The 27,908-nt window shown below is 37.9% G+C and overlaps 2 protein-coding genes across 3 annotated transcripts; both read left to right on the top strand.

Annotated features, from left to right (window-relative positions):
- The first annotated feature begins 391 nt into the window (after positions 1-391).
- Positions 392-10,725, top strand: LOC144644199 (sodium- and chloride-dependent GABA transporter 1-like). Its single transcript, XM_078503626.1, has 15 exons — positions 392-752; positions 1,239-1,373; positions 1,990-2,140; positions 2,918-3,016; positions 3,236-3,368; positions 3,507-3,641; positions 3,989-4,092; positions 4,877-5,001; positions 5,662-5,774; positions 6,426-6,554; positions 7,098-7,197; positions 7,722-7,822; positions 8,461-8,631; positions 9,022-9,111; positions 9,625-10,725. The coding sequence occupies exons 1-15, from the start codon at positions 539-541 to the stop codon at positions 9,628-9,630; spliced, it is 1,806 nt and encodes a 601-aa protein (XP_078359752.1). The 5' UTR covers positions 392-538; the 3' UTR covers positions 9,631-10,725.
- A 914-nt stretch (positions 10,726-11,639) lies between these two features.
- LOC144644231 (sodium- and chloride-dependent GABA transporter 1-like) lies at positions 11,640-26,294 on the top strand. Of its 2 annotated transcripts, none has more exons than XM_078503674.1 (15): positions 11,640-11,960; positions 16,986-17,120; positions 17,515-17,665; positions 18,356-18,445; positions 18,902-19,034; positions 19,257-19,391; positions 19,723-19,826; positions 20,283-20,407; positions 20,919-21,031; positions 21,186-21,314; positions 22,231-22,330; positions 23,003-23,103; positions 23,980-24,153; positions 24,876-24,949; positions 25,416-26,294. In XM_078503674.1, exons 1-15 carry the CDS (start codon positions 11,720-11,722, stop codon positions 25,432-25,434), a joined length of 1,824 nt encoding a protein of 607 aa, XP_078359800.1. In that variant the 5' UTR covers positions 11,640-11,719; the 3' UTR covers positions 25,435-26,294. The 2 variants fall into 2 exon arrangements, with proteins under 2 accessions (XP_078359800.1, XP_078359801.1); XM_078503675.1 differs by lacking the exon at positions 11,640-11,960 and adding an exon at positions 14,585-14,933.
- The last annotated feature ends 1,614 nt before the right edge of the window (positions 26,295-27,908 follow it).

Below are 27,908 nucleotides of genomic sequence, written 5' to 3'. Positions count from 1 at the left end.
CGTAACCCGATTATTTAGAAAGAGATAAGTAGACCAATTAAAATTAGCATCTCAAACTCGAAAGTTCTAAGTATTCCCAAGCCCGTCACGTTCACTTTCATTTCTCACTTCCTTTGATGCTTATTTTTCTGTTGCTCTGGTACTTCCGTGTACGTCTTGTTTCACCTCAGTCTGGATACGTACGCACGTGTTCGACATTCCTAAATCATCCTCGCACTATTTTAAATGTGTAAGAATTCATATCGATGGAAAACACTGTGAGTCCAAATCCATCGATTTCTTGAAGTGTCCATTTTTAGTCCGAAAAATTAATGAAGCATCTGATAAACAAAAAATAACTATTGGCAGCATTCCTTCGTTATGTTTATCAATTCAGCCCGGCGCGGCAGACGATCAGCCAGACAGGAACTGAATAGTGTACGTGCGTGATCTAGCAGTTACGCTTACCAGACGCATTGCAAACTGTTTATAAGCCCGCGTTCGCATAGAATTTTCCAATTCAGTTAATATCTCGGTACACACGCAACACTTTGCAGCTATGGAGAAAACTGACAACGATTCCGAACCTCTAAACCCCCTCACGTCATTAAGCGGAGAAGCTTCGCTAGCCAGGAAAAACAAAGGTACAGAGCGAGAAGAAAAGCGAGAGCAGTGGACAAGAAAACTCGATTTTATTTTATCGTGCGTTGGTTATGCCGTGGGACTCGGTAACGTGTGGCGTTTTCCTTACCTGTGCTACATCAATGGAGGAGGTGAGATATCTGCTATTTGTGCTGGTATTCTACTTTAAAATAATTTCACTTCAAACACTGTCATGCTCGACTATGAATTCCTCTTACCAATTTCCAATTCCAATTATTTCGAGATTAATTCTGAGAATTCCGTCCTACATCACCAAATATTTGTTTGAAAATGTTTTGAAAAAATGTTCAGTTGTCTATCACAATAGCACGAGCGTGTATTTTTTATCTTCACTCGCGAAATAACGGCCGCAAAAGGCGAGAAAAATGACATGTTTCTGATCTTGTTCTCAGGCTATTTTCTAGTAACCATATTTTTTCTTGATCAGAGAATGACAGATTTTTAATGTTGAAGCAAGACTGGTGGATTTATAGACCCTGAGATCGCGGTTAGATCAGTATTTGATAAACTATGACACTGGTGAGATATTCAGATATACACATAACTTATCCGACCAGAAGGTTAGTTTATAAATGGTACTACTTTATTTTTTACAGCCTCGTTCCTGATTCCATATGTGGTCTGCCTGGTGTTCTGTGGAATTCCCATCTTCTACCTTGAAGTTGCTCTTGGTCAGTATGTTGGAAAGGGTGTTGTCAAGTCTTGGGCGGCTATTTGTCCTCTGTTTGGAGGTATGTTGTACATGATTCATCTGAAGTCGAATCTTTAGGAAAACAGGGAACTGAATACCAAAACAATCTTTGTAAAACGATTTAAAGAGAACTTAAAACCCGCCAAAAGTCATATTAGTATGACGCCATAAGAAGACATCGTGTTCCTTAGCAAGTTCTCCTAAAAAAAACCGAGAGCGTTATTCCGACTTACCAGGTACTCGTTTCTGTTACACAAACCCGAGAGCCCTTTCTTTTGCGTACGTGCTTAAACTCACCCATATAAATTGTATTATTTACAGCTGAATCCCGATAACTCGAACCTTCAAGGACTGAATCGAAAAAAAGGTTCGAATTATCGGGGGTTCGAGTTATCGAGGAGGGTAAATTTAGTAAGAAAATGACCTGTAGGGGAATGGAAAAGGGTTCGAGAGAGCGGAAGATTCGAGTTGTTGACGGTTCGAGTGATCGGGAATCAACTGTACTAGCTAAATGTAGAAGCAATTTTGGGGGGGGGGGGGGGGGGTTTCAAGCACCAGAGCCACGGCACATTACGTGACAAGGGTGAACTAATCAATACACATAACAGTAAGCACAAATGACCACATCTAAACACGTGCTTGTCTTTAAATTCCAGGCCTTGGTTACGCCATGCTGTTGATCACCTTCCTTATCAGTGTCTATTACAACGTCATCATCGCTTGGACTCTATATTACTTATTTGTGACGTTTCGTAAAACTCTGCCTTGGGGTGAATGTGGAAATGAATGGAATTCCAACTACTGCAAGTAAGTGATGGAAATAATAATACTGAAGGATAAATATGTTTTATTATATAAACATCAGTGAAATACCAGGAAATCTTTGCACGAAAAAATCATATCTTCACATGTGAAAATAACATGTTATTTTCACATGTGAAGATATCGATTTCGAAACATTTTCTGACAAGTTTGCCCTGTTTCAATGCTGAATGAGCCAAAGTAAATCGATATTAAGTCGAAACATCTTCGGATCTTCCTCGACAATCTTCGGAATTCTTCGGATATCTTCGGAAAAGTTCGGAAAATGTTCGGAAACATCCGTACGACCTTCCGACAACATTTTGCAAATCTTCGGAAATCTTCGGAAAATGGTCGGCAATCTTCGGAAAATCGTCAAAAACATCGTAATTAGTAGGTTTATATAATAAACAGAATATTACATGGTTGCGCGGAGACATGAAATTTATCTTCGAGTGTTCAAATCGATATCTCACGCTGCGCTCACTCGTGAGATATCGATTTGAACACTCGAAGATAAATTTCATATCTCCGCGCAACCATGTAATATCCTCTATTTAACAAAAGATGCCAAAAATTTAGCGTGGCTCATACCTGTTTGCTTGTAAAATAAAGTATTTGACCACGAGCATACTCGTTTTCATGAACATTTAAGAGTGTACAAACCACTTTCCTAGAATAATTGGTTTTTTTATATTAAATTTTTATGATATTAGTTCGCAAAAAGAAACACGTTGTTAGTCACATAGACGCCCACCCACCCATGTCTTCCTTTTCTTTCAGGAAGGACCGCGTAATGGATGCAACGGTGAACTGCACAGCTATTGGTCTTCCATTAAATTGCACTGGAAAATATATCTCCCCTGAGGAAGAATATTTCAAGTAAGATATAAACCTAGCTTTTGCTATAGCATATAGCTATAGTTGTGTAATTTCACTTCTTTTTTATGAAACAATTTATTAAACAAGACTTCACCCTCGAAACATTGGTCTTTTTTCAGAAAAACTATGGCCCCCACAGGCTTTTTGTAATCCCCGATACTTTTTTGTATCAGTTATTTTGGCTAATTAAGATTATTTTTCAACTTATTTTACGTTTAGTGGTCATGTACTCAAGCTGTCCGATGGAATTGATCAACCAGGAGAAATCCGTTGGGAGCTTGCTATTTGCCTTCTCGTGGCATGGATCTGCGTTTACTTCTGTGTGTGGAAAGGAGTGAAATCAGTTGGAAAGGTACGTAATATCAAGGTCACTTTCCTTCCTTATTGTTGTTGTTGTTGCTCAGTGAATTGAGAAACAAAGTAAGCGTAATGATGTATGTTGACCAATGAGAAAAATAAAAAATAAAAAGCTGGTACTGATACTTTCCAGGTTGTCTACTTCACTGCGTTGTTTCCATATTTGGTGTTGTTTATTCTTCTCGTTCGTGGTGCCACCCTGGAGGGAGCTGGTGATGGGGTTCTCTTCTACTTGAAGCCTGATTTCTCAAGACTGAAAGATCCCCAGGTAAGAGTGTATGTGCCATACAGCACGGTAGACATGTGTACAGGCTCCTTGGAAGTTAAAGCTCTTGGTATCTCTGCCTGGAAAGATATCGTAAAATTTACTAGTTTATTTCTTCCTTAAAGGACCTTGAACGAATAAATTCACTTTTTTTTCGAAAAACTGATGATGAGAATGAATGCATGACAAAATTTAAATCTCATGTCATTCAATCTGTATTACATGAGAAGATTTTCTAATCTATCGAGAATGTAATTCTTTAATTGACTTAAAGGTCACATTTTGTTGAATTTCTTGTCTCTGTGCGTGATATTTAACCTAAGAACAAAAAAAATTCCTGATTTCTGCAGGTGTGGGTGCAAGCCGCTGGTCAAATATTTTACTCACTCAGTATCGGCATGGGAGGACTCCTTACCTACAGCAGCTTTAACAAGTTTAACAACAACTGTGAAAAGTAAGGGAGCCTTATAACTGTCCATTTGTTTTGCCTTTTTAAAACGGCCTTCACACGACAAACTATTGGCCAACTTGTGTTGGCAACTCAAGTTGGTATGTGTGAATAACGACGCAACAACAGCAAACCTGAAGTTAGCCAACTGTTGGGGACAAAATAGAATTTGTCACTATTCTCACCAACAGTTTGCCAACTTGTTTGCCAACTGTTAATGTGTCGTTCACACACACCAACTTGAGTTTGCCAACTTTAGTTTGTCGTGTGAACGCCGCTTAAGACTTTTCCAGAAAGGCTAGTGTTAACGAATAAAGCAACTAAGAAAACGGCAAAAAAAAATAATATTTCCTGTGTGTTGTCTGTGTATGTTGCAAATTTCCATGGATATCCTATTAACTTTCACAGCACTCTGCAAAAGAAAAAAAACTGTGACTTTCGTAAAATTTGTTTCTTATTTCATATCCCTTATTTTTTTTTTTTGGTTATTTAGTTATAGCTGATTAGATCCTCTACGTGAGAGGATCTGGCACTTCTATTTTGTCACGGATGAAGTTCAGGCGTCATAATTCCGCTTCGAAGTTGACATGGGGGTAACTAGGGCAGTGACTCTGTTAAGAAATTAAAAAAGGTCAAATAACTGCAACTGCTTCAGTATTTTCACAAATAAGGTGATCATGTCTACACTATTTTCTCTCTAGGTCACATACATGATTATTTCCTGTAAACAATTAGTCTTGTGGGTTTTTTGCTTTTCCGCCTTACTAATTCCCTGATCTCTTATTTCTAGAGACAGCGTGGTGGTGTCATTGGTCAATTGTATGACCAGTTTTTTCGCGGGCTTTACCGTGTTTACAATGATGGGCTTCATGGCACACTTACTCAAAACTGAAGTTGGCAATGCAGTTAAAGGAGGTAATCCTCTGGTGTCTTTTATAACTTAAACCTATATTTCACACACCACCATAAAGAATTGCGCCAAATTTGTCAATTGTCCAATGGTCAGTCGATTCCTTCTTGTAAATAAACTGTAGTCAAGCCAACTTGTAGACACGGTTTTTTGGTTTTTTTTTTTTTTTTTTTTTTTTTTTTTTTTTTTTTTTTTTTGGGTTTTTATAAAAAAAAAAGGGGGGGTCCCCCCCAAAACCAAAAAAAAAATTTTTTAAAATAAAAAATTTTTTCTCAATTTTTTTATTGTTGTCAAAGACCTTGATTAGCGGCATGTGATGACTCCGTCTTCTCTTGAATGGAATGCAAGTCTATTCCAGGTTATCTGCCGGTACTTTATGAAGTTTCCCAACGGGATAGAGGTTTTACACTCGTCACGTGATCCCGTAGCAACCGTAACTACGCCGCCATCTTGCATGCCAGGTCAAAACACTGAACATGGCGGCTGTATCGGTAGGTATCTAATTATTCAACTTGGTAAAAAGTGACACTGCAAGGACAAAGGGTTCACCTGGCTGAGAACACATACATGTAATAGAGTAATGTTATAGCTCGACGTGCTAACCATCACACCACAGTGCTCCCAATCTGAGCGGTACTCACTAACAATATTATCTCAATATGTAGGACCAGGACTGGTGTTCATGGCGTTTCCAGAAGGAATCAAACAGCTGCCTGTTTCACAACTCTGGGCATTTCTGTTTTTCTTCATGTTGTTTAATCTTGGTCTGGACAGCCAGGTTAGTAAGTGTCAACCTTCGAGGTCCATTGTCAAAAGATTTTTTAAATAATGCGAACAATATAACTTGCGGCTACGTTTTTGCTATTGTGGTACCGTAGTCACTGTAAATGTGAATAAAAGGCAAACATTCCCTTCGAAATAATAATTACTGTTTCGCTGCATTACTTTACTTAATTTTCCATAGCACCTACGCAATCTGATTACGTTTGAAAGCTGGACTCTCTATCCCTACTGAAGACTCTATGGCTGTCAGAGTTAACAATTCCTGGGAAAAACCCATTCATGTGCAACTATTTTGTTTCTAAGCTACAAAGAAAAATTTATTACGGACAAGCCAAAAAGAAACATTTATCAGGGAGCAATATATCCAACAAGAGAAAAATAAACAAGGTTGATAAACCTAATACAGATGAGTCTGTTTGCAACAAAATCATTAATAATTATCTAATAAACAATATCACCTTGCTTGAATTAAAGTGAGTTAAATTGTGCTCTTTCGTTCAAACTTTACTGGTAATAATTAGCTACTAGTTCAAAACCACGAGAAAAGTTGCTAATAATGATAAGAAAGTAAACCGACAATGTTTAGTGTGTTAAAGAAAAACACTTTTTACAATATTTTGTTGTTTGTCTCGTAATTATTTTTTAGTTTGTGGGCGTTGAGACTTGTACCACAGTTATCAGTGACTACTCGCCACGCATGCGTAAATACAAGTCTGTCATCTCCCTTGGCTTTTGTATTATCTGCTACGTCATTGGCCTGGCACACGTGACTCAGGTATTATTAAACATTAATAATAGCTAGATTAGAATTGGCTTGCTTTTCCATTTCTTAACAGCGGCATTCGCATAGGCTTTTATAGAGCCCTAGCCCCTCGATGCCATAGTATTGTCTCTGTACTGGATCTACAGTCAGGTTACGGAAATGGATAATTAGTATTATGAAAACGAAGTTTAAAAATGATCTGAGATAACAGCAGTCACAGCGCAGCTAAGTACAAGAAAGATAAATTAGAGGAAAATGAACATACACAAAATCAACATATTATTGATTGTCAGGTGTGCGCTGATTTGTTCGGGGAGGCGGGTTACAGTCTATTTATGTTATTTAATTAAACAATTAAATTAAATTGCATTTATTAATGTACATTAATTAAACAACGGGCATTTCGGCGTTCACCCCGACGAAATGGTGGTTGCCTTACCTTGTCAAATACTGATACTCCTGGGTTCAAACTATTTACTATATACGAACTTACCTTGTCAGGTTAAATTACATATTTTCCAGTTAAACCGTTGTCTTAATTCGTCTTTCTTATAGGGTGGATTGTATGTGTTCGAAATGTTTGACATTCAGAGCGGCGGAATTTCATTGGTTCTTATCGCGCTTCTTGAATCAATTGCAATTGGATGGGTCTATGGTAAGAAAAAGAGTTTGTATCCCGTCAGAACCATATCCCGTTCATACTCAATCGTGTCAGAAAAATGAATGCCTGAATTAGTATAACCCCTCAAGGCTGTTTGTCTTGAGACTGTGGAGAACTTGTGACCGCGTCGCGTCAACCAGAATAGTGTTGAATAAACTTCGGAGCCAGACCGATTTTTTTTTCAGTTACATGATATAACTCGGGGGAAAAAATCGCTGTTTCACTACGTGCCAGTCATTAAGTGCTAAGAAGGAATAAGCATCACAGTTGATTGTGTACCTTCCCTGCAGTAGCTAGCTGCCGTTAACTGTAATGAGACAATTTATATGAAAAGTTATAGTCTTGCAATATACGGAAGCCCAACAAATATCTTTTTAAAAAAAAGGATTTACCTTTCTGTCAGTGATTATACATTGATTATAGTCTAATTTCACTTTACAAAATTACTACGTGTAAAAATCTAGTTTGGGCTCAATAAATAATACCAAAGAAGAGCTCAAGGCTTTTATTTTTACCAGGGACTGAAAACTTTTGCAAGAACATCCAGGACATGATAGGACATCGACCAAACCTGTATTTCAGGTTGTGCTGGAAATTCTTCTGCCCAGTCATTATTCTGGTAAGGAACGAATTATAAACGCTACCAACTTGAGTTGATTTGGATGAAGTGCCCCAACCGTAACAACGTTTTTAACAGTCTGAACTAACACATTAATATTCACACAGCCATACGTAGGGCTTATCCAAAAAAAAACATCATCATTACGACATTTTAAGGTGATTCTCTAGTATTGCATTGCGCATCCTTACTGCGCAGAATTTTACGCGTAATTAGCGCGCGCACACAAACACTGAAAATGGCCGCTTTTTTCTTTGCGGCTTGGCTCGCGAGAGAGATAAATCATGGTTTTCTCGTAAATGAATACGGTGACCTATCATTTTTTTCTCTTAGCTTGAGGGTAGTGATCACATTCTTTCTGTAAAATGAATACAGATCAATTTCTAAGGCAGAATAATACATTATCAACAAAAACATGTACTTTCCCAGTACTAGCAAAGGAATTATTAAGGAATTATGTGGTTTCAGGTCTTCCTCTCCTAAACGAATACGGTGACCCCCCTTTTTTATTTCAAAATTTTTAAAAGTTCCCTTTAGGTAAACAACCAACCGACAAAGTTTGGTTGGAAATCTATGAGCAGTTCTATTTCACGTGAAATACCTTAAGGACATTGTTATCTTTCATCTCCTCCCACCAGGTGATCTTTGTCTGGCAGTGCGTGGACTGGTCCGGACTCTCGCTTGGCGATTATAAATATCCGGTCTGGGCCGAGCTTGTGGGGTGGGGCCTTTGCCTCTCGTCCATTCTTTGTGTTCCCGGATATGCCTTTTACAGGCTTTTCAGTGACAGTTCCCGTCCTTTCAAGGAGGTAGGCCCGTCCACTTCTCAGTTGCATAAAATTATGTCAATGAAGCTGCTAGCGAGTTAAGAGTAAACAGGAATAGCGTTCTTAATTCTTATAACAAAACGACGGTTAAAAATGAAACAGACACTAAGAGGCACACAAGTCCACACAAGTAACGAAATTGGGATAACGGGTCTTTTATTGAAGAATTAATGCATATTTTGGGGTCTTATGGGTAGAAAACGTACATTAGTACCTCTGGAGAATGTAGACAACATACGTTTGCGAGGCATTTTACGACGGATAAGCTCAATAGCGCAGTTCACTGAAAAAATTTTATAGAATTTTTTTTTTCATTCAACAATGTTTGATCACACTTTGATTCTCTCTTTTAAATACTTCGTCTTGTTTTAGCGATTCTTGAGCCTGCTGAAACCTGATGAAGAAATTATGCGAAAGATTGAACAAGAAAACGGACTTCCTACGCAAGCAGAATTTGCTCTGGTGAGTTTTGCAAAGGAATATTTAATTAAACCCTTTTTAACTTGTACAACCTTCACAGTTTTAAAATGTTCAGCAGCTGGAAAAAGATAGCGAGCCGAGAAACCAAGAGCTTAGGCACTCCGTAGCCAGCATATTCATGATTAAGGCTGCTCCTACAAATAGCTACCATAAGATGACCGCATTTCCTCGATTAAGCGCCGCTTCTAACAAGCGCACCCCATTAAAATAATGAAATGTGAACTGATTAAAACCCCACTTCTTCCCCTTAAAAGCAGTGAAAATGAAGGCATGAAGTGAGCAAAGGAGACATTTCTGCTGGTTTTAGACACAAAATTAAAGCTGGTAGAATCGTAAAAGTGGACAAGAGAAAACGTCAAATAAGCACCTAAGCCGAATAACGAGGAACAGTATCTTCAATTCGTGTCTATTTAATTAATGAGTTGCATACCAGAATACTTCATGATTACCAAACAACTATTCTCTACAGACATTTTTTATATTAATTTGTTTCAGATTTAAAGGCAAAGTCCTCTGCCATTAGAATGGAATTATCAAAACATGGAACTTGGATTTGCTCAGTTATTTGAAAACGGAAAACGCCATTTGAATTTTTCGTTGAATTCTCTTTAATACGCCTAAAGTTGTAAGGGGTGGAAATTTGATCATTGTAGCACTTTAATCTATGTAATTTAACATTAATTTAAATAAGCCTCAAATCATGTCAACACTAGGCTAGAAAATGTCAGAGAATATTACGATATTTGGCAAGATTGAACAAACTATAAGAATGCCTAAAGATGTTAGAGCAGTATTATTTTTTGCTAAACTATACGCTCTGTGATTGGTTTTAAAAACTTCAACTTGAACTTTTTATTTTGTTTTTGGTACATTTGGTTTACAACATTGCTTGCCCCGCCATTAAAAAAACAACTAATCGAGGCGGGTACAAGGGTTAAAACTCGCGCCAACCACTCAACCAATCACGATGCAGAACCAAACCCATCGCGCGCAGCCGGCTTGTCATTCGCGACGTTACCCACTTGGCGTTTATATGTGGCGAAGGAGACACTTCCCAGCGTACGGTTTAACAAAAGTACTATAGGAAATAGTCTACTTGTGTATTTCAAGTCCATATTATAGAGTCCGAGGCATTTTTTCTAAAACAGGGTCAAAACCGTGATATCTAATTAACTTTAACGGAAGGATAAACTTAAAGGAGTAACGTCACGTACAACGCATCTTGAAAAAATTCACAAGTATTTTTGAAGTTTTTCATTCGTAGTTTTCTTAATCTTCGTCAGTCGAAACCATCCTTGTTTATATAATTATTTTCGGTTTCTTATTACTCCTTTGTTGTTTTTCCAGGTTAGAAAACTATCATTTTGAGGTTTCCTACGATTTTAAAGTAATCAGAAAAATGAATTAAAATATCGTTTAGTTGCTCCATTAACCGCATTAATTTATATCAGGATATTAATAGACGGAAGTCTTAAAATGCCGAAAATATTTTGAAATGGATAAAATAACACAATAACACTAAAATAAAGCTGGATGAGTGGACTGGTAAGGAATAAACCAGGTAACTGGAAGAGAAACCTTCAACTTCGATAAAATGAGGGAGACGGACTGTTGTCACTCGGCGTGCCGGCGAAGTGACAACAACAATGATTCGTCTAGCTATTACATTTAAAAGAGCGGCATTCAATAGTCGTCGCAATTGAGGCTGTTAGAGAAGGCAATTCTTGTTTGATTTTACATCTACATCTACATATGTATTACACTATGTTAAGTTGGTGAGATCAAATTATATGACAGCAACTGTAAATGTAAAATGGATCGAGAACTAAAAAAAGAGTAGTTCCTGAATTTTACTGTATTTTGCCTGAGTTATTGTATTCGTAGTAAGTCTAACGGTACATATATATCGGTCATGTAATGGTGTAATGTGAATAAATTAAAAATTAAAGTGACCGTTCAGGAAAAATCTCCAACTTTCCTTCGAGTCTTTACATACGAGATATCTAATCCTGATAACATAGAGAGCAAAGTAACAGTAATCTTAGTGGTCAATACAAAAGGCTTTTTCGCTGCATCGAATGCAAAATTGCTTGGTGGTCCGATGTCCAGTGTGTCCCTCGTTCATCCTGTTGGCTCCCTTCTCAGCTTAATAGCCACATAAGATGTAACGGAAATGGAATCCAAGCTACGTGTGAGTCACGAATGAGATAGCCTGCGAGAGCAGAAGCGACGGCCGGAAATGCGTCTGCTCTCGCAGGCTACGAATGAGAGGGCTGGCAATTTAAAAAAAATACTTATGACACAAATTTTTTAAGCTAATAATATAAAACGTGTCCATTTCGCGTCCGTCTGGTTCTCTCGCGCGATCTGTCGCACGCATAACACGCGAAAAACAGATTAAATTTTTTCAAGGGGGTAATGACAAGACTGAAATTTTTTCCTGTATTAACCGGCATTTCTTTAATTTACTATTGGTCCTAATCTTGACCTCTGAGACCACTTGGCACATCAAATCAGACATACCAAAAACAACAACGACGCATCGCGTCTTGCAGCTTCAAGCAATTCGTGGGAAGAAAATCGTTCACAAATGGCGGCACCAGACAGCAAAACCAACTTAGAGCTGTATCCTGTTGCTACCCCAAGTAACATCACGCTCACCAGAGGCGAGGTAACTGAAGATGAAAGTCCTGCAGTGGCAGATAAGGAGAGTGTAATGGTCCGAGAAGTATGGGGAAGCAAAATGGATTTCATCCTGTCGTGCGTTGGGTATGCTGTCGGGCTTGGCAATGTGTGGCGCTTTCCTTACTTATGTTACAACAACGGTGGAGGTATGCTTTGAATTCGTTTGACTGTATTGAAAAACTGTAATCATTTTCATCAGTTAAACGTGTATTATTATATAAATTTACGAAAACACGACGCTGACTTCAACAAAAGCGCTCTCAACACACTGAAATGCGTTGACAAGCATACAGTTTGTAGATCACTGAATGACTATGATTTTTTTTCAATTTGGACATCCGCTGCCCCTCCTTAAGTTTCTACTGCTAACGCCATATTTATTTCAGTTTTTCCACACAATAAACTATAACTCGTTATGTCCTTAGTCTCATCCACAAACGGGACGCTTGAAAAGTTGTCAACGAGTTTCCCGCCCACAAGGAATCTCACATTTCTCAAGGCAAATGCCCCGGGATAGAGTCAGCATCAAAACCGCAATGCAAAGTGCCACGGAAAGCGATTGTTTTTAAACATCTTTCAAGCCTTGTTTATGATTTTAAACAAGCATAGGAGAAAGAAGATACAATACAGCTGAAAACAAGCGATTTTTTATAACCAACTTATCAACATAATTTAATATCAGTTTGATCTATACTTTGACTTTTCAGGTAATTTCCGCAAGAAATTGCGCTATAACCTCAATGTATAGAATGTTGCTCGGAGTCGGGCAGCGCTGCGAAACGTTTCGTGCCAGAATATGAGGCGCGAAAAAGTTAATCTTTGTGATAAAAAACGACTGGAAAGGCAAAATCAGCAGCGTCTTACTGATTCATAATTAAATTAGGTGCTGTAAAATTCTCAATTGTACAAGTATTTTCCATCCCCGGATCCAGGTTCAATTATTTCCTGTGATAATACAGAAATTATTTGCGTTGTTTATGTTGAAAAAAGAGTCAAAACAAACGCGACGCCTTTTGAAGAGTCACCGGACATTAGGGATAAACCTCACAGGCGTTTAAATAATGATGCGCGTAGTTTATTTGTCGTGAAGTCTGATATAAACCGCTTGAATACGCCAGGATTTTCGTAGTGCAACTATGGCTTCAGAAACATTTTCTATTTTTATTACTTGTTTCTTCAAATACAATATATTACCAAGGGAGGTGATATTAAAGAATGGAAGTTGCGTGACCCGGACACGGAAGTGTGAAAGCGCGTATCAGTTCGTCTCAGTTTCATCAAATATTCAAACAATTTTAAGGTAAACAAAACTTTCATCACTATTGCTGACAAAGTCACGCTACTCTCCTGAAACGTTATTCCTGATGGAGGACGACCAGGAACCAGTGTAAACCGGCAATGAAATTCATGCTGCTTCTGCTTATTTCAAAAACTCGAAATAATCCAGATATAGTTTTTTTTTAATCGCAACAAAATGTTGCGAAAACAGTGGCTATTACGCCCTACTTAGGATTTATAAACCTAACCGAAAGTTACAGTTGAATCCCGATTTCTCGAGCCTCCAGGGGAAATAGAAAATTGCTTCGAGAAAATGGGGATAAAAATACCGAGAAGTAGTATCCAAGGGAAACGAAACTTGATTTAAGAAATCGGGAGTTTCGAGAAAACCGAGGGCTTCATCTTCAGAAATCGGGATGCCACTGTATTAAAAGAATCTTTGACCACTTTCAATAACAGAGAATCTGCTCAAATTTGGAGAAGATCAAAAACGGTGACCTCAAACACACGTGCACAATCATACAAACGGCGTGCTTCAAGTTCTAAGCTGCTTTGAAAGTCAGGTCCAGGTTTTTTAAAATTTGATAAAAGCTCGCAGGCTATAAAACTAGTAAGAAGGTGATCTTTCGGATTGGTGTCAGACAGCTAAACCTGGTTTAGGATTAATCTTTCCGTTTCGTAAATCCGTAAAGTGCTTAAAAAAACTGGCGGTCCAAGCCATCAGAAACCAGATTCAGGTTGTTTATATGGATCCCGGAAACTTATCCCAGCATGCATCTACATGTGAAATGAACAACAACAACAGAACAGTCAAGCAGATTTGACGCAGTGTGTCCTGTGTCTTTTTATCTTATACATATACTGTTGCAGTTTTAGAAAGGTCTTTGTTTTAAGGACTCTAAATGGAGGATGCAGTCCAAAGGCCTAACTTTAGGAGAATCACTTTGTATCACCTCATGACATTGCGGTGAACGTCATTAGCTTATTACCCAGTGCGGGAAATGTTTGTCGCTCATAACGTTAAAGTGATAACCGCTCAACCAATCACGATCCGAGGGACATTAACTTCGTTTTGGTCACTCGAGCGACCTTTTGTGAACCACTCTTGATATTTTATTTAATTTTTCCAAAAAATTTTCATATATCCTGTAGACGGCAAAGGCAGAACCTAGTAACCTTTGAGGATACGAAAGTTGTGAACAAGGTTTACAACCTTCACCGGAGATGTTTCACTCATATTAATATGCTATTATCTAAGTGCTCTTTGACTAAGTGGTATGCTGAGATTGTTCAAGATTTTTCATTAATAAAAAATTGAATTGTGTAATACATTTAGCAGTTGTAATGAAATACGCAACAAAAGACGCGAAGTAACTAAAAAGCCAACTTCGCTAAGGGAGCCCGCACATTTCGCAATGATATGAATGGAATGTGTTAAATAATGACCTTACTATGAAGCCTTTTGTTTGGTGGTTAAATTATTATGCAGTTTCCAAACTCGAGCTATTTGAGTTCAGTGATCCGCAATATCAGGCACGCCAAAACTAGCAACGCTTTGTAGGGCTGAAAACAGCGGTAAATCTAAACTCAGAGCGGGTTAAGAATGGCCACCAAAGGAATGGAGTTATACCCAGTCGGCTATAACAGCCAAGCTGGACTGGCCGATTCAGAAATTAGGGAAAGCAAGGCAAGCTTTGGGCCTCCGAGCGAACCCACAGTCCAAGTGGAAGAACGCGAAAAATGGGGCCGAAAAATGGATTTTCTGCTCTCCTGTATTGGATATGCCGTCGGCTTGGGAAATGTCTGGCGATTCCCTTATCTTTGCTACAACAACGGCGGAGGTAAATCATTGCCTTATCTTGAAAATTATCGTGTTATAGAATAAGCTGTGATTATTTTGCATGAGCAGAGATACTTCACAACTACTTGATAACTTCGTAAAATAAATTACTTATCTTCGATTGAGAAGTCGAGAAAATACCGTCGTTAGTTTCAAAAGGAGATTTTACTAACAATCATCAACTTATAAATTTTCTCATGTATCGTATACAGCGCAACAAATCTGCGCGGGAGAAAATAGCGTGACTCGATTTGATATTATGGCTGTTGGATATCCAATCACTTGAACTATTTGTGTCGTGTCGCCCGCCCGTTGAGGAAATAAAAAGTTAAATCTGCTCATGTTTAAAGATTGTGGCTTCTGCCTATAAGAAATAAGGTCAAATAATGTGTAGCGAAGTATTAGGCTTAATATGAACAACACAGAAAATACAAATACGATGCGAGCACTTGGCGACTCCTAATTTGCATACTAATTGAAATACCGGCTGTGAAAGTCGTAAAAAGTTTGGAACACAGAATTGCTGCATAAGGTCACCTACATTTTATTCGCAACCAGCCAGCCGTTTATCCACTCAGACAAACTGGAAACATACATTAATCTAGAATGTGAAGATGACACTTCAGGTTCGTAAATTAAAGTCAGTGCCGTTTATAGATCGGCGCTTTGTATTGTTTTGATTCCCAATTAACTCTTTCAATCTTTGTTCAAGGTGTAGGAGGCCCTGAGAGAGTTTTGAACGTCGTGTCTGTAACAGAAAACTTTTAACATCTTATCTAAGGTTTTTTGTTTTTCTTTTGAAATGGTATTCGCCTCAAACGTGTTGAAAACACGGTCATGTTTATCTTTGAGAGATGAAGCTATTAAAATACTAGTTAGAGAGAAATACTTTGAGAGCAATGAGGCTATTGAAAACCGAATCATCACGTACAACATATATTCGGCATAGTAAAACAGACAGATATGTCATGTATAATAAGCTACAAGTTTGATCTCAAAAATATTATTTTAGGTATTGCGCCAAAAAGTCGGATAAGTCCGGTATTTTTTTAACTATAACGCAATAAGAAGTCACGATACAAGTTGTGTTGTGCAATAGCATATCAAATCAAAATTATCGAAGAAAGCGCCTTTTGTTATTTAAATGTTGTACTTACAAGGTCTCTTATCTTGTCTACACAAAGACCCATTTATTTTTTTGTTATATAGCATTGTTTGAAAAGCAAGGAGTTTGAAATGGTCCGAAAAGGATTGTTCGAAAAAGGCAACGACGATTTGATTTAATTTGGTTTGGAAAAATGATGTTTTAAAATGGCAGGAAGAGCGGCCAACAAAATACAGCATTTCGCACTTCGTGGATTTTTAAAACCTCCTAATTCTTTTTTAATGTTTACGCTTTTTTATTAATTCTATTCAATTTTGTGAAATACGATATTACTATTTTTTTCATTAAACACTGACCACATGACATGAACAAATCTATAAATTTACTCACTATTAAATACGTCCTACAAATGGCCTAAGATATTTGCTGAAGAAAATTTCATTTGTACACTACTCCATCTAACAGACAGCAGACAAACGGCCAGTCTTTCAATTGACAAAAGTTAACTGAGGGTGAGGGGAATAGGTTCACGGTCGACAGATCCTGACATGTGGCCTAAAACACGCCCGGATTGCGGGTGTCTTGCAATAAATTAAGAGAATACCAGGACTTCAAAAATACAGCGGATCTCGGATTGGCTAAGAATTTTAGCGCGGATTCCGGACTCCTCATTTAAGGAAGCTCGGATCGTGGATACTATTAAAAACAAAGTATACTTTGGTCGGTTCTTTGTTGGCGAAATTGTCTCAAAAACAAGCAGTAAAACGAACCTTTTTTAAAATTGGCATTAAAAACAACATCTACTGTCCATTGCAGTGGAAATGCACCTGCACGAATTTGATGAAACAAACATGATGGCTATGGAAATATGAAAACAGAGTAGCATATCAATAGAGTTTTACCATTACTAACAGTTCTTTGTTGCGTCACTTTGTTTGTCTCTTTCAGCTTCGTTTCTGATTCCATATGTGATCTGCCTGGTGTTTTGTGGGATCCCAATCTTCTACCTTGAGGTAGCTCTTGGTCAGTACACTCAACAGGGTGTGGTCGGTGCCTGGGCAACGTACTGTCCCCTTCTGGGAGGTGAGATAGCTGTAAGAGTGTTCGGTCTGTGTAAATCAATTAAGAGGATTTACTTCAGTGTAAAAACCTGTGAAGTTCTCTTTGTTTGGAAGTATTGTTCTCCTGTTCTTCATTGTTTCAAGACATTGTTTTTTGTTTTCGTTTTTGTTTTTTTACACCGAAGATAAGCCAAATACTGAAAAGCTCAAAAAGATGATATAAACCTTTAAAAACACACTTCCCGATCACGCCGGCTGAATGGCTGGCTGACTGGTTTAATTGGAAGTTGTTTTTTTTTTTTTTTTTTTTTTTTTTTCTTTTTTCCTTTTTTTTTTTTTTTTTTTTTTTTACGCCCGGAGTATCTTAACCAGAACCGAAGTTACGAATGCATTGACTATTGTGCTACTTTTAACAGGTATTGGTCTTGGTATGGTGATTATCACCTTCCTCTGCAGTGTTTACTACAATGTTATCATGGCATGGACTTTCTACTACCTGTTTGCATCGTTCCAGAAGAACCTGCCTTGGGAGTCATGTGATAAGGATTGGAATACAGATTTGTGCCTGTACGTGAAACATGTCTTCATCTACACTATACATGCGCTAGATAAATAGACCTCTGGAAAACCTTGACCTACATGTGTTACTCAGCTGTAATTTCTGGGAATCTTTGTTTACAATATTTGGCTCATTAGCATAAGCGCTTCAGTTTCTGATCGAGCTACAAAAATATCAGATATGACTATTGATAGAACATGACGCGATTAACTTCTGCTATAAATTTGAGCCTGATGTTTTAAATACTTTTCCTTTGACGCGGGTTTGAAAACACAAAATTTTACAAAGAATGTATGGGCTCCTTAGTGCATTTGCCACCCAGAAATTTTGCAGTTTTTGAAAGCTAATATCTCCTTCAATATTACACGTATAGAGCTGAAAATTTCACCGATTATTAAGTTTCATATGCTCTTGAAACTTCTGGAGTTTAAAGCAGGATGCCTTCTCCACACAAAGTTGTATACTAATGAGGCAAAATTTCACAACTCACGAGGAATAAAGGCTTTTCACGAATCACAAAAAAATACCTGTGCCACCCTCACGAATATTGTGGCAGCCTCAGAGTGCATAGGTAGATGCTTGTCTTTATTTTCTTCACCTGACTTCTGAATATAAATATATTTATTTCGTAAGCCGAAGAAGTTAAATGTCGAACGACTGACTATACCAACTGAATTGCACTTTACATTGTATTTTAGGACAGAGCGCGGTCCATCTGCCCCCAACTGCACAGTTCTTTTGGGTAAAGCCGACTGCAAGTGGGTCTCTCCAGAAGAAGAATATTTCAAGTAAGTCGAAGTGGTGCATTCCAAATTAGTAGTGTTGTTTAAGTGGAAAGGAGTGCGTTATATTGTTGGCGCTCAGCACAGACCCACTGGTACTTATTGTGCGCAATACAGTCACTTGAATGAGGCTCTCCCAGGGGTTTCAGAGAACAAGGGAACATAGCCATTAACTTTTTGGGAACATGGGAACAAAAGGAAAAAACTGGGAAGAAATACTTTTAGGGAACACGAGGGAAATTTTGTTGGGAACGAGGGAACATTGCCCCTCCCCATTAGCTATTTTAATTTAGCTTTCCAAGATTCAGTGAAAAAATATACAAACTCGAGACTTCAGTCACTTTTTTCAGCCCATTCTCTCCACTCTTAATTGTCATACTATTTCTAGCAAGGCTTCGTTTAATTTCAGGATAATTTCGTGATGTCGAAGCTCCTCTAAATAAATTCTTGCCTCTCTTTTAGCCGCGCGGTGCTTCAGATAACTCCTGGTATTGGTGAGGCGGGTGAAGTGAGGTTTGAACTCGCCATGTGTCTTCTGCTGGGATGGATTATTGTTTACTTCTGTGTGTGGAAGGGAATTAAATCTGCTGGCAAGGTATTTTATTTTTTTATCTTTCAATTCGCCTGTTCCCGGAAAGTACTAAGTAAATTGCTTGATTATAAATTTTTTTTTAATCGCTGTGAAAGAACCGATATAGACCGTATTTACCTAATATCTAAAAAATAAAAACGTATATACCTGATAGTTTTAAGGATAAACAACGAATTAAATAAATTACATTTATTTCAGTCCCCCCATTTTTTTTCTTTATTTCAGGTTGTTTACTTCACAGCTACCTTTCCATATTTGGTTCTGTTTATTCTGTTGATTCGAGGGGCCACCCTAGAAGGAGCAGGAGAGGGAGTTCTCTTCTACCTGAAACCTGATTTCGACAAAATAAAAAATCCGCAGGTAATAATTTCCTTTTAACAGGTGTCGCCTCAATATGATAAGCTATTCATTTTGTAAGAAAACAAAAACAGTCTGACCTAGATCGCTTACCTAATTTTCTTTTACAATAATACTTGTCCAACCCGAACATATTTACTGCAAAAATTGTGGATGTTATAAAAGAACGAACCTAACATAATCATGAAATCTATAAATAAGATCAATAATCCATTTTTCTATAGACATCATGCGAAAACTGTGTATTGCTGATATTCTATTCTATATATTTTTTTTAAACTGGATCACGTCTTTTTGTCATTTTTTGTGACCAGATATGTTTTGCTTCTCATAGGTGTGGGTGCAGGCCGCTGGTCAGATCTTCTTCTCGCTCAGCGTTGGATTTGGCGGGCTCATAACCTATGGTAGCTACAACAAATTTCACAACAACTGTGAAAAGTAAGTGAACCTAATATTTGCTATGTAACAGCTGAAAACTTTAAAGTTTTCAAAACAAACTTTTAAGTTAGTATTATGGTTAAAACTTTGATATCTTTATGGGTAAGTCGTTCAATCACCCTTGTGCGCCAAAAGGCACGTAAGTCTTTACAAATCCTTCTTTCACCTTCTCTCATGCGTTTTTCGTTCTAAACGGCTCAATGTCAAGCCCGCTTCCATCATCCGTTTCTCGTCTCTGACCTGCTGGCTCCACCTCTGAGCCTGATATTGGTGACAGGGTCACCTCACAGTGTGGCCCAGTTAGACCCCAGTTTTCGCTTCAGCACTTGACTGCTTATAGATGTTTTCGTAAGCTTTCAATTATGGTCTTCTCTGGTCATTTCATGATTAGTATAGAATGGTCTTTAAAAACCTCCGCAATTCCAGTTAATTTCTGAATAATTGTTTCCTCCATAGAGATACGCTGATTGTTTCCCTTATTAATTGTGGCACGAGCATCTTCGCCGGCTTTGTCATATTTACCATGATGGGTTACATGAGTCACGTGCTTCAAGTCGGAGTGCCTGACGTTGTGAAAGGAGGTAAGAATGATAAAGAAGTGTATAGCTGTAGTATTCATGTACTTCGATGACCTGATGGCTGCAAAAGTGGCCAACCCTTTGATTTTGTCTACGAACACAACACAGAGTTGCATAAAGTTTATTGCGCCAGCGTGGAATCCAAATTCTAATGAATCTACTTGCAACAAACCCCGATCCTATGCAATGCCAATTCTACAACGTTGGCGAAATAATAATTTTTTTACTTGGACTGTAATGTTTAACAAATGGAACACAGGGAAATCAGAACTTCATCTCGTGTGATCGTCCATTTGAAGGTTCTTTTGCTAACATATGATTAACTGACGTTTCAAAAAAGTAATTTCAAAAATGCGATGAGAAGTATCTTCTTCATTAGTCAAATGAAGAACTGTATATCAGGTGATACATGAAGCCAATAGCTTCTGTCCTGCTTTTGAACCGATTGTTCAGTGTTTAAATATGCCTCTGTTATTTGAATAAACCAATGACTCTCCAATATTCTGTTTTACAGGGCCTGGTTTGGCGTTCATAGCTTACCCCGAAGGAATCAAACAAATGCCCGCCTCACCATTCTGGGCATTCATTTTCTTCTTCATGTTGTTCAACCTTGGATTGGACAGTCAGGTCAACGATTTAATCTAACCTGTTTGTTTCGATTACAAACATGATCGCATTAGCTTTTGCTGTTGCTATTGTCGTTGATTTTCGCGTACTTGCTTTAACGTTTATTTATTTATTTACTGTTTTTTTTTTTTTTTGTCTTTTAACTACAATACAGTTTGTGGGTGTGGAGACGGTCACTACAGTACTAGCAGACTGGAGACCAGGCTTCCGTCGCTACAAGGCCTACATTACATTGGGTTTCTGTGTCGTGAGCTACCTCCTTGGACTTGCTCACGTAACTCAGGTAAGCTACATAAACTGCTCGGGGAGAAAATGCGTTGGCGTCCCTCTAAAACTTGATAAACCAAAAATAATTTCATCGTTGACCAAAATAAACCACATGAATTGGCTGGTTTAGTCTTTCATACGAGGTGATGGCCATGGGTAAAAAGGTGGGGGTCAGATTGGAAACAACCCTATTATAATGTGAGAGTCTACAAGGCTTTATTATTCCCCTAATATGGCATGAGCGCCCTCCTCCCCCCTTCCCCTAATATGGCATGGGCGTCTCCCCCCCTCTCCTCCTCCTCCTACTTCTGGTTCCGCTACTACATGGTACATCTCTGCTAGAGCAGTCTACATAGTGGCGAATGAAAACACCGCGGTTGAGGAACTCGTATATGTCGTTTTCTGAAACACCGAAATCTGCAATAGACCAATCACAGAATAGTAGGGCACTAAATCTTGATGGTAAATTATTGGAATACCGTAAAACTCCGGTTATAAGCCCTGGGTTATTATTTGTTTCCAGGTAGAGAGGCCTATAACCAGGGGGGGCTTTTAAGCGGGGGGGGAGGTCTTTATAACCGGAATTTTGGGTTTACCTCGGTGTAAGAACCTGTGATATTTTTCTCTGTTTTGGAGCTATTGTTTTCCTGCTCTGTATTGTTTTTGACGCTCTTTGTTGCTTTGTTCGTTCTTTGTTTTACGTCACCGGTGAGATTCACAGGTTCTTACACCGAGGATGAGCCGGAATTTTACGGTATCACTAAATTACCAATGCTGTCTACCCAGATTCCCATTTGGTCTTATAGTTCATGGTTTATGCTTTTCACAGGGTCGACGTTTCTTCAATTTGGTGTATTTTGACGCTATGCTTAAGAAGTAGACAGATTTTCTAACTTCTTGGTGATGATTTGTGTTATTTTCTTCTTCTTCAGGGTGGAATGTACGTGTTTCAGATGTTTGATTACCAAGCAGGAGGAATATCACTTGTTTTGATAGCGTTCCTGGAGGCTGTGGGTATTGGATGGTTCTACGGTGAGAAACTTACGCTAATGCTTAAAAAGAGATATCGCAAAAATACATTTATCAGGGCCGTTACTAACAAGAAGCAAACGAGGAACTTGCCTCGTCTAGATTTTTGTCCAAAATTAAAAACAAAATATGTTTGGTTGGGGAAATAATCCCCGGTTGAACACGATTGATTTTTCCAAAGAAGTGCGTCATCAAAAATGTCTCTGAAAGAGTTACAGAGAGTCTAGATTTCAATTTTTTTAAGGGCATGCCCCCAGAACCCCTTAGCAAGATCTTACCTCGTCTACGGCAAAGGTCTGGTTACGGCCCTGCATTTATTATTCTTTCACAAAGGCTGCATGTTAAGTAATCTTGTACGCTTTCTTAGTGTTACCTGCTGTACCACTTTAACGGTTTATACAGTATTAAGAGCTCCTAATGGAAAACAGTCCATATTAAAGAATACCAGAAACTAAACGTACATGTGAACCTGTGTAGATGATCAATAAAAATATACCGTTATCGTGCTGCTTTTGTCATTATTATTATGACTTCTTTACCCCACTCCCCTCCAACCCATTTTTAGCTCTTATTCGCCCAGCAAAGTCCTCTCCTCTTTCTGTCCTTTATCTCGAATGGAGCTAAAGAGATTTAGATATGAAGCTTCCTTGTTAACAGCTTTGTTTTGCTTTACAGGAACTGAGAAATTCTGCACAGATATCGAGAACATGATCGGACACCGTCCTAATTTGTACTACCGTCTGTGCTGGAAGTACATTTCACCCGCCATCATCGGCGTAAGCATGTTCTTTTTATTGCGTTCCTAACAGTGTATGTAGTAAAACGGTTTTCAGAAGGATATAAGTAGGAAAGAAGTGTGAGAGCTAATACGCAATAATGTTCATCATTATAAGCTGGGAGCACTGCTTCTCCCTCCTGGATAGGATGATGGTCCATTTCTCGGATAAGGGCGATAAACCGTACGCCCCGTCTCCTGCATCGTCAGTGTTATGGTTAGCAGAGGACGTCAAAGAACCCACACACTTATCGTAAAGAGTAGGGCATGGAGTTCCCGGTGTTGCGGTCTAGTCTTTGCCCGTCGTGCTGTGGATTGTTGAAATGCTCGGAGATATTAGCTGTACAAGCTTCTCTGAAATCCGAGGGTAAAAAAAAAACATGATGATTACAGGCAACTTCCCAGCAATTGGATATACCTCAGCATTTTTGTGGTTGCCAAAGCAATTCAACTGGATGGAAAGCTAAAGAGCGGTATAAGAATGAGAGTAAAGTGTTTTCGCCCAATAACACTATACAGTCAACTCTCTCTTAACGGATACCTCTATAAGACAGACACCTCCATAAGACGGACACCTGGTGTTGGTGCCGTTCCTGCTGTTTTTAAGTCATTTTACTGTAACTAAACTCCATATAAGACGGACACCTCTCTCAGACTGAACTTCTCGTACCAAGGATCTCCACAAAATTTTTCATAGGTCTCTGCGTGATAAGTAACTATCGACCGAATTATAACCAAACTTGGTAACGTTCTGATTTCTAATTCTTGTAAGTAGTTTCATTTGTTGATATACATAATCAAATCTTGCTCCCAGTTTTTTGTCAAACTTAGAAAAGTAAAGGCAGGCTAAGGACAGTTTCCATTATTATTATTCCAGGTGATATTCATCTGGTTCTGTGTGGACTGGGCAGGCATATCGTATGGCGATTTCCAATATCCCGGATGGGCTGAGTTCCTGGGATGGATGCTGTGTATATCCGCCATCCTCTGCGTTCCAGGGTATGCCATTCATCGATATCTACAGCTGGACTCAAGCCTGACCCCTTATGAGGTAACGTTCAAAGAATCACCAGTTTTCTGAGAGGGCTGCATGGGGACTATACTGCATTAATTATATATTTAAAAGACAGCATTTTTACAGAAGGACTCCTGAATAATAATAACAACAACAACAACAACAACAACAACAACAACAAGAATCAACAATCAACTTTATATAAAAGAGGGTTACGACAAACATTAAATACTGCCAAACTAGCGGCCCTCGGATTACAAATTAAAACGAAAAAGAACTGGAACGAAACAGTTGTCCCTGCTCATCTTAATTGTCCAAAATGGCTAGTGGTGAGTTGTTTGGTTTCTGTTTTGTTCTATTGCTCGTCAAAAATGTTTCAACATGATTCTATATTCCCAAGCGATTTAGCAATTTTCCCACGACAAGAGAACTGATGGACAATCAGCATAAGGAATATGCGACTGCACAATGAGTTGTACGTAAGATTGTTTTTCCAAATCAACATCCCTGTTCACTGAACAGAGCATGAAACTGTAGTCAGCCTTTAACTCAGCACAATTAGGAATGCTCCAAAACGCTTAAGATGTGTGTTAAAGTGAATGATGTTCCTCCAAATAGTTACCACTGTTTACTTGGCCATGCCCATCTAAATCAATAACAAAAACATCTTCGTCATCATTGATCGTCTTCCTCTTTACCATTTGGAAAAAGAATTAAGAAATTTGTAAAAAGAGGTATTTCTCTGTTTGGTTTTTCAGCGTTTCCACACAATCTTAATGCCTGACAAAGCGATAATAGACAAGATCGAGGAAAAGGAAGGCATTAAACCGAGGTAAATTATTGCGTTTTAATTTATACTCACCCCACACCCAGACATGTTTGTTTGTTTTTTGTTGCTTGTCTATCTTTTTGCTTGTTTGTTTGTTTTTGTGTGTTTGCTTGCTTGCTTGTTTCCGGTGTAAGCGAAACAACGACTAAAAGATTTACTGGACTTAAGTGACTTTATCAATAACATTAAAATATTAATTTTTACTACAATCATTCGAGGATCACACGAGGTCTATGAGGATAATATCTGTTTAGAAGCAAAGAAGCAGACCAGGAAATAAAATTTTTCAAACTGAAAAGTTTCTCGTTTTACTCTCTTTTTTGCCTTTTTTCACCCTACTAGATAACCTGAATTGACTTTGTTTGTTTGTTTGATTGATTGTTTATTTGTTTGTTTGATAAGTTTTTGTCCCTTTATTTATATTTTGGAATTTTTCTGACTTGCTCCGATCCCTTGAATTTTTTGGTAGGTACAAGTACGTCATGTGAAGTGGTGACTGCAGATGCTATAATCAGAAGGAAATCTCTTACAATATTATCATATCGCTACCTTTAAACTTGCTTGCTTATGCCGTATTCCCGCCAAAGGTTTAACATGGATTTCAATCGTAAACTTTAAATGATGATTGCTTTTGCTAAAAGTGTAGCTACATTTATTAATCTATTACGTTATTTGTCCATAAAGGGTCAAGAGAACACGAGAATTCGACTGTGAAGTTAACTTACAAGACAAATTTCGCCTAAGTGGGATAATAAACAAATTATTTGATGATTTGCCAGAACAGATTACTCGTTCGTCCTGGTTGGTCCCGAAAAAACATACGAAACTTATAAAATATCCGTGTGCAATATCTATAAAACCATCGAACATAAGTTGTATGTAAACACCAGTGCCTTTTAGTGTGTCGTGGATTATGTCAAATTTCTTAACCTGTTTAACTAAAACGGTTTGTTGGCGTGAATAGGGCATAAGCTTCTAAAAATATTTGTCTTTATGATTTGTTAGTCAATTAACCATAAGGGGACAGGTGAGGCATAACACCTACTCAGCATTATTTTTTTTTTTACAATATGGAAATTGAAAATGTTGCGTCCGCCTGTCTGTCTTCACCTGATCTCCTTCTTCTGCCGCAGTGGGCCATAAGTATTACTGTACTTTTTTTAGTCTGAGCTGTGTCATCAAAATTTTCCTTGATTTCGTTTTGGGGCTGTGCATTCACTACCGGGAATAAGTTTTGTGGCGGCGTGCAACCCGTTTAATATACCGCTTCTTTGTAATGTCAGATTTCAAAGTTGTTAAACGAAAAAGCTTATTATTCGCAGTGTAAGTTTTTGTTGCGTTACGTTGTAAGAGTGATTTCAATTAACCCGTGAAACAATATTTACCAGTTTGTATGTAATAGTGAAAACTAAATAAAAGAAAACAATGGAATTAGTCTCTAATAATATCTAAAAGTGTAATAACTATTTCACGGGTTAACTGAAATCACTCTAAAATAAAAATTTAAACACTGTTGTATAGTACAAAACAAATTATACATAGTGCGATGTTACAAAGTAACGATCTGATCACGAGTATCATCTACGTTCACTAAACTGATTGTACAATGCTATGCTACACTGCCAAATTGACGAGTGATTTTGGTGGTTTGAAACCACAAGCGTGTACAGTGAAGACAATAATTTTGCCCAAATTCTTCGTGTAAATCTTATTTTTGTTGTATTTTGTAAAATTTTTCTGTAACGTAAGGTATATGAGGGTTGTTTTCCACTTACACCAAAAAACTCAACGACATGCAGCTAGCGACGAAAATTATTTCTCTTTTCAAAGACCAATTGTAACCGAATAAAGAGCTCTCTTTCAAGAAGAAAACGTCTGTGCAAGGTGGAACATATTCAAAAAGATCTTAGAAGTTGGTCAGTCAACCACAATTTCAAATGTTACAAACGTTTTTATTGGTGTGAATTGGAAATCAGTTAATTTTGTTCTTATTTGACGTCACGCTGATAACAAGTTATTAGATGCTGTTCAAAGCGTGTAGAAATTTCACGTTTTGTAAGTACGTCTTGTTTGTAGATTATTATTTCTAGCTCTTTTGAGTACTTCACAGTTGTCGTGTTCTATTGGGACTAACTGCTCCCTCGAGTCTAAAAGAGTTTTGATGTGTTTCCTGTTTGAACTCCAGAATTTAAAGTATGCATGACATTCAAATTAAGCAACAGAAAAACTTTTCCCAGAAATAAAGAAGAAGATCAGGTAAACGATTGTAAAGCTAAAAAAATAGTCGCACTGAGAGAGTTTGTATTGCTGTTTTGCCTGTGAAAGAAGCCATATTTTTTCTCTTGTTCACACAGAAACAAATGGCGATGTAGTAGGTTGTCCCCGCGGGCTTTGCTGAAAACGAAACCAACCAAACTAAATTTTGATCGCCTGAGTATAACATGGCTTAATAATTATCAAAGATAGGGAACCGATAAAACAGAAACAGTAGATATTGTAATTGTATAATAAGGTAATGCAGCTTTTCTCATTAATCATGTAATTGAATGGCAAATAAAAATGGGATTAAATAGCTTTTTTATTAGAAGACTTTGTGACTTAACTTCTTTGAATGCCAGTGAGTAAGCCTAACAGCGTTGCTTTACAATGGCTGCACAAGAAGTTACGCTCATAATGCTTATTGAAGGTTGATTTACCTCCTGGGAGTATCCTTTATTAACAAACACATCAAGTTCACACAATACGTTTTCTAAACTATTTTTTATAAAGACCAAAACCATACATAACACACCTGGTAGTTGGCATTTGGCGTCATAAAATTTTTGCGAAGGTTGTTTTTTTAACAATTCTACATCCCTACTTACTAGTTGAAACAATATAGAAGTTAGTGCGATTTTAAAGCAAGCAAAACAAAGGTGTTTAAGTCACTGCAAACAACCTACACAGACTGGTACAAAAAAAA

Source organism: Oculina patagonica, chromosome 2 (assembly GCF_052425735.1).
Source record: "Oculina patagonica isolate OP01 chromosome 2, crgOcupat, whole genome shotgun sequence".
NCBI classification, from domain to species: Eukaryota; Metazoa; Cnidaria; class Anthozoa; order Scleractinia; family Oculinidae; genus Oculina; species Oculina patagonica.
The sequence above is the reverse complement of the archived record's forward strand: the minus strand, read 5'-3'. Positions and strand labels throughout refer to the sequence as shown.

Coding starts and splice junctions, on each gene's coding strand:
- LOC144644199 (XM_078503626.1), top strand. CDS start 539: ATGGAGAAAACTGACAACGATTCCGAACCTCTAAACCCCCTCACGTCA. Junction 753..1,238: donor GTGCTACATCAATGGAGGAG/GTGAGATATCTG, acceptor TATTTTTTACAG/CCTCGTTCCTGATTCCATAT. Junction 7,823..8,460: donor TCTGCCCAGTCATTATTCTG/GTAAGGAACGAA, acceptor TCCTCCCACCAG/GTGATCTTTGTCTGGCAGTG.
- LOC144644231 (XM_078503674.1), top strand. CDS start 11,720: ATGGCGGCACCAGACAGCAAAACCAACTTAGAGCTGTATCCTGTTGCT. Junction 17,666..18,355: donor TGGAATACAGATTTGTGCCT/GTACGTGAAACA, acceptor ATTGTATTTTAG/GACAGAGCGCGGTCCATCTG. Junction 21,315..22,230: donor GACTTGCTCACGTAACTCAG/GTAAGCTACATA, acceptor CTTCTTCTTCAG/GGTGGAATGTACGTGTTTCA.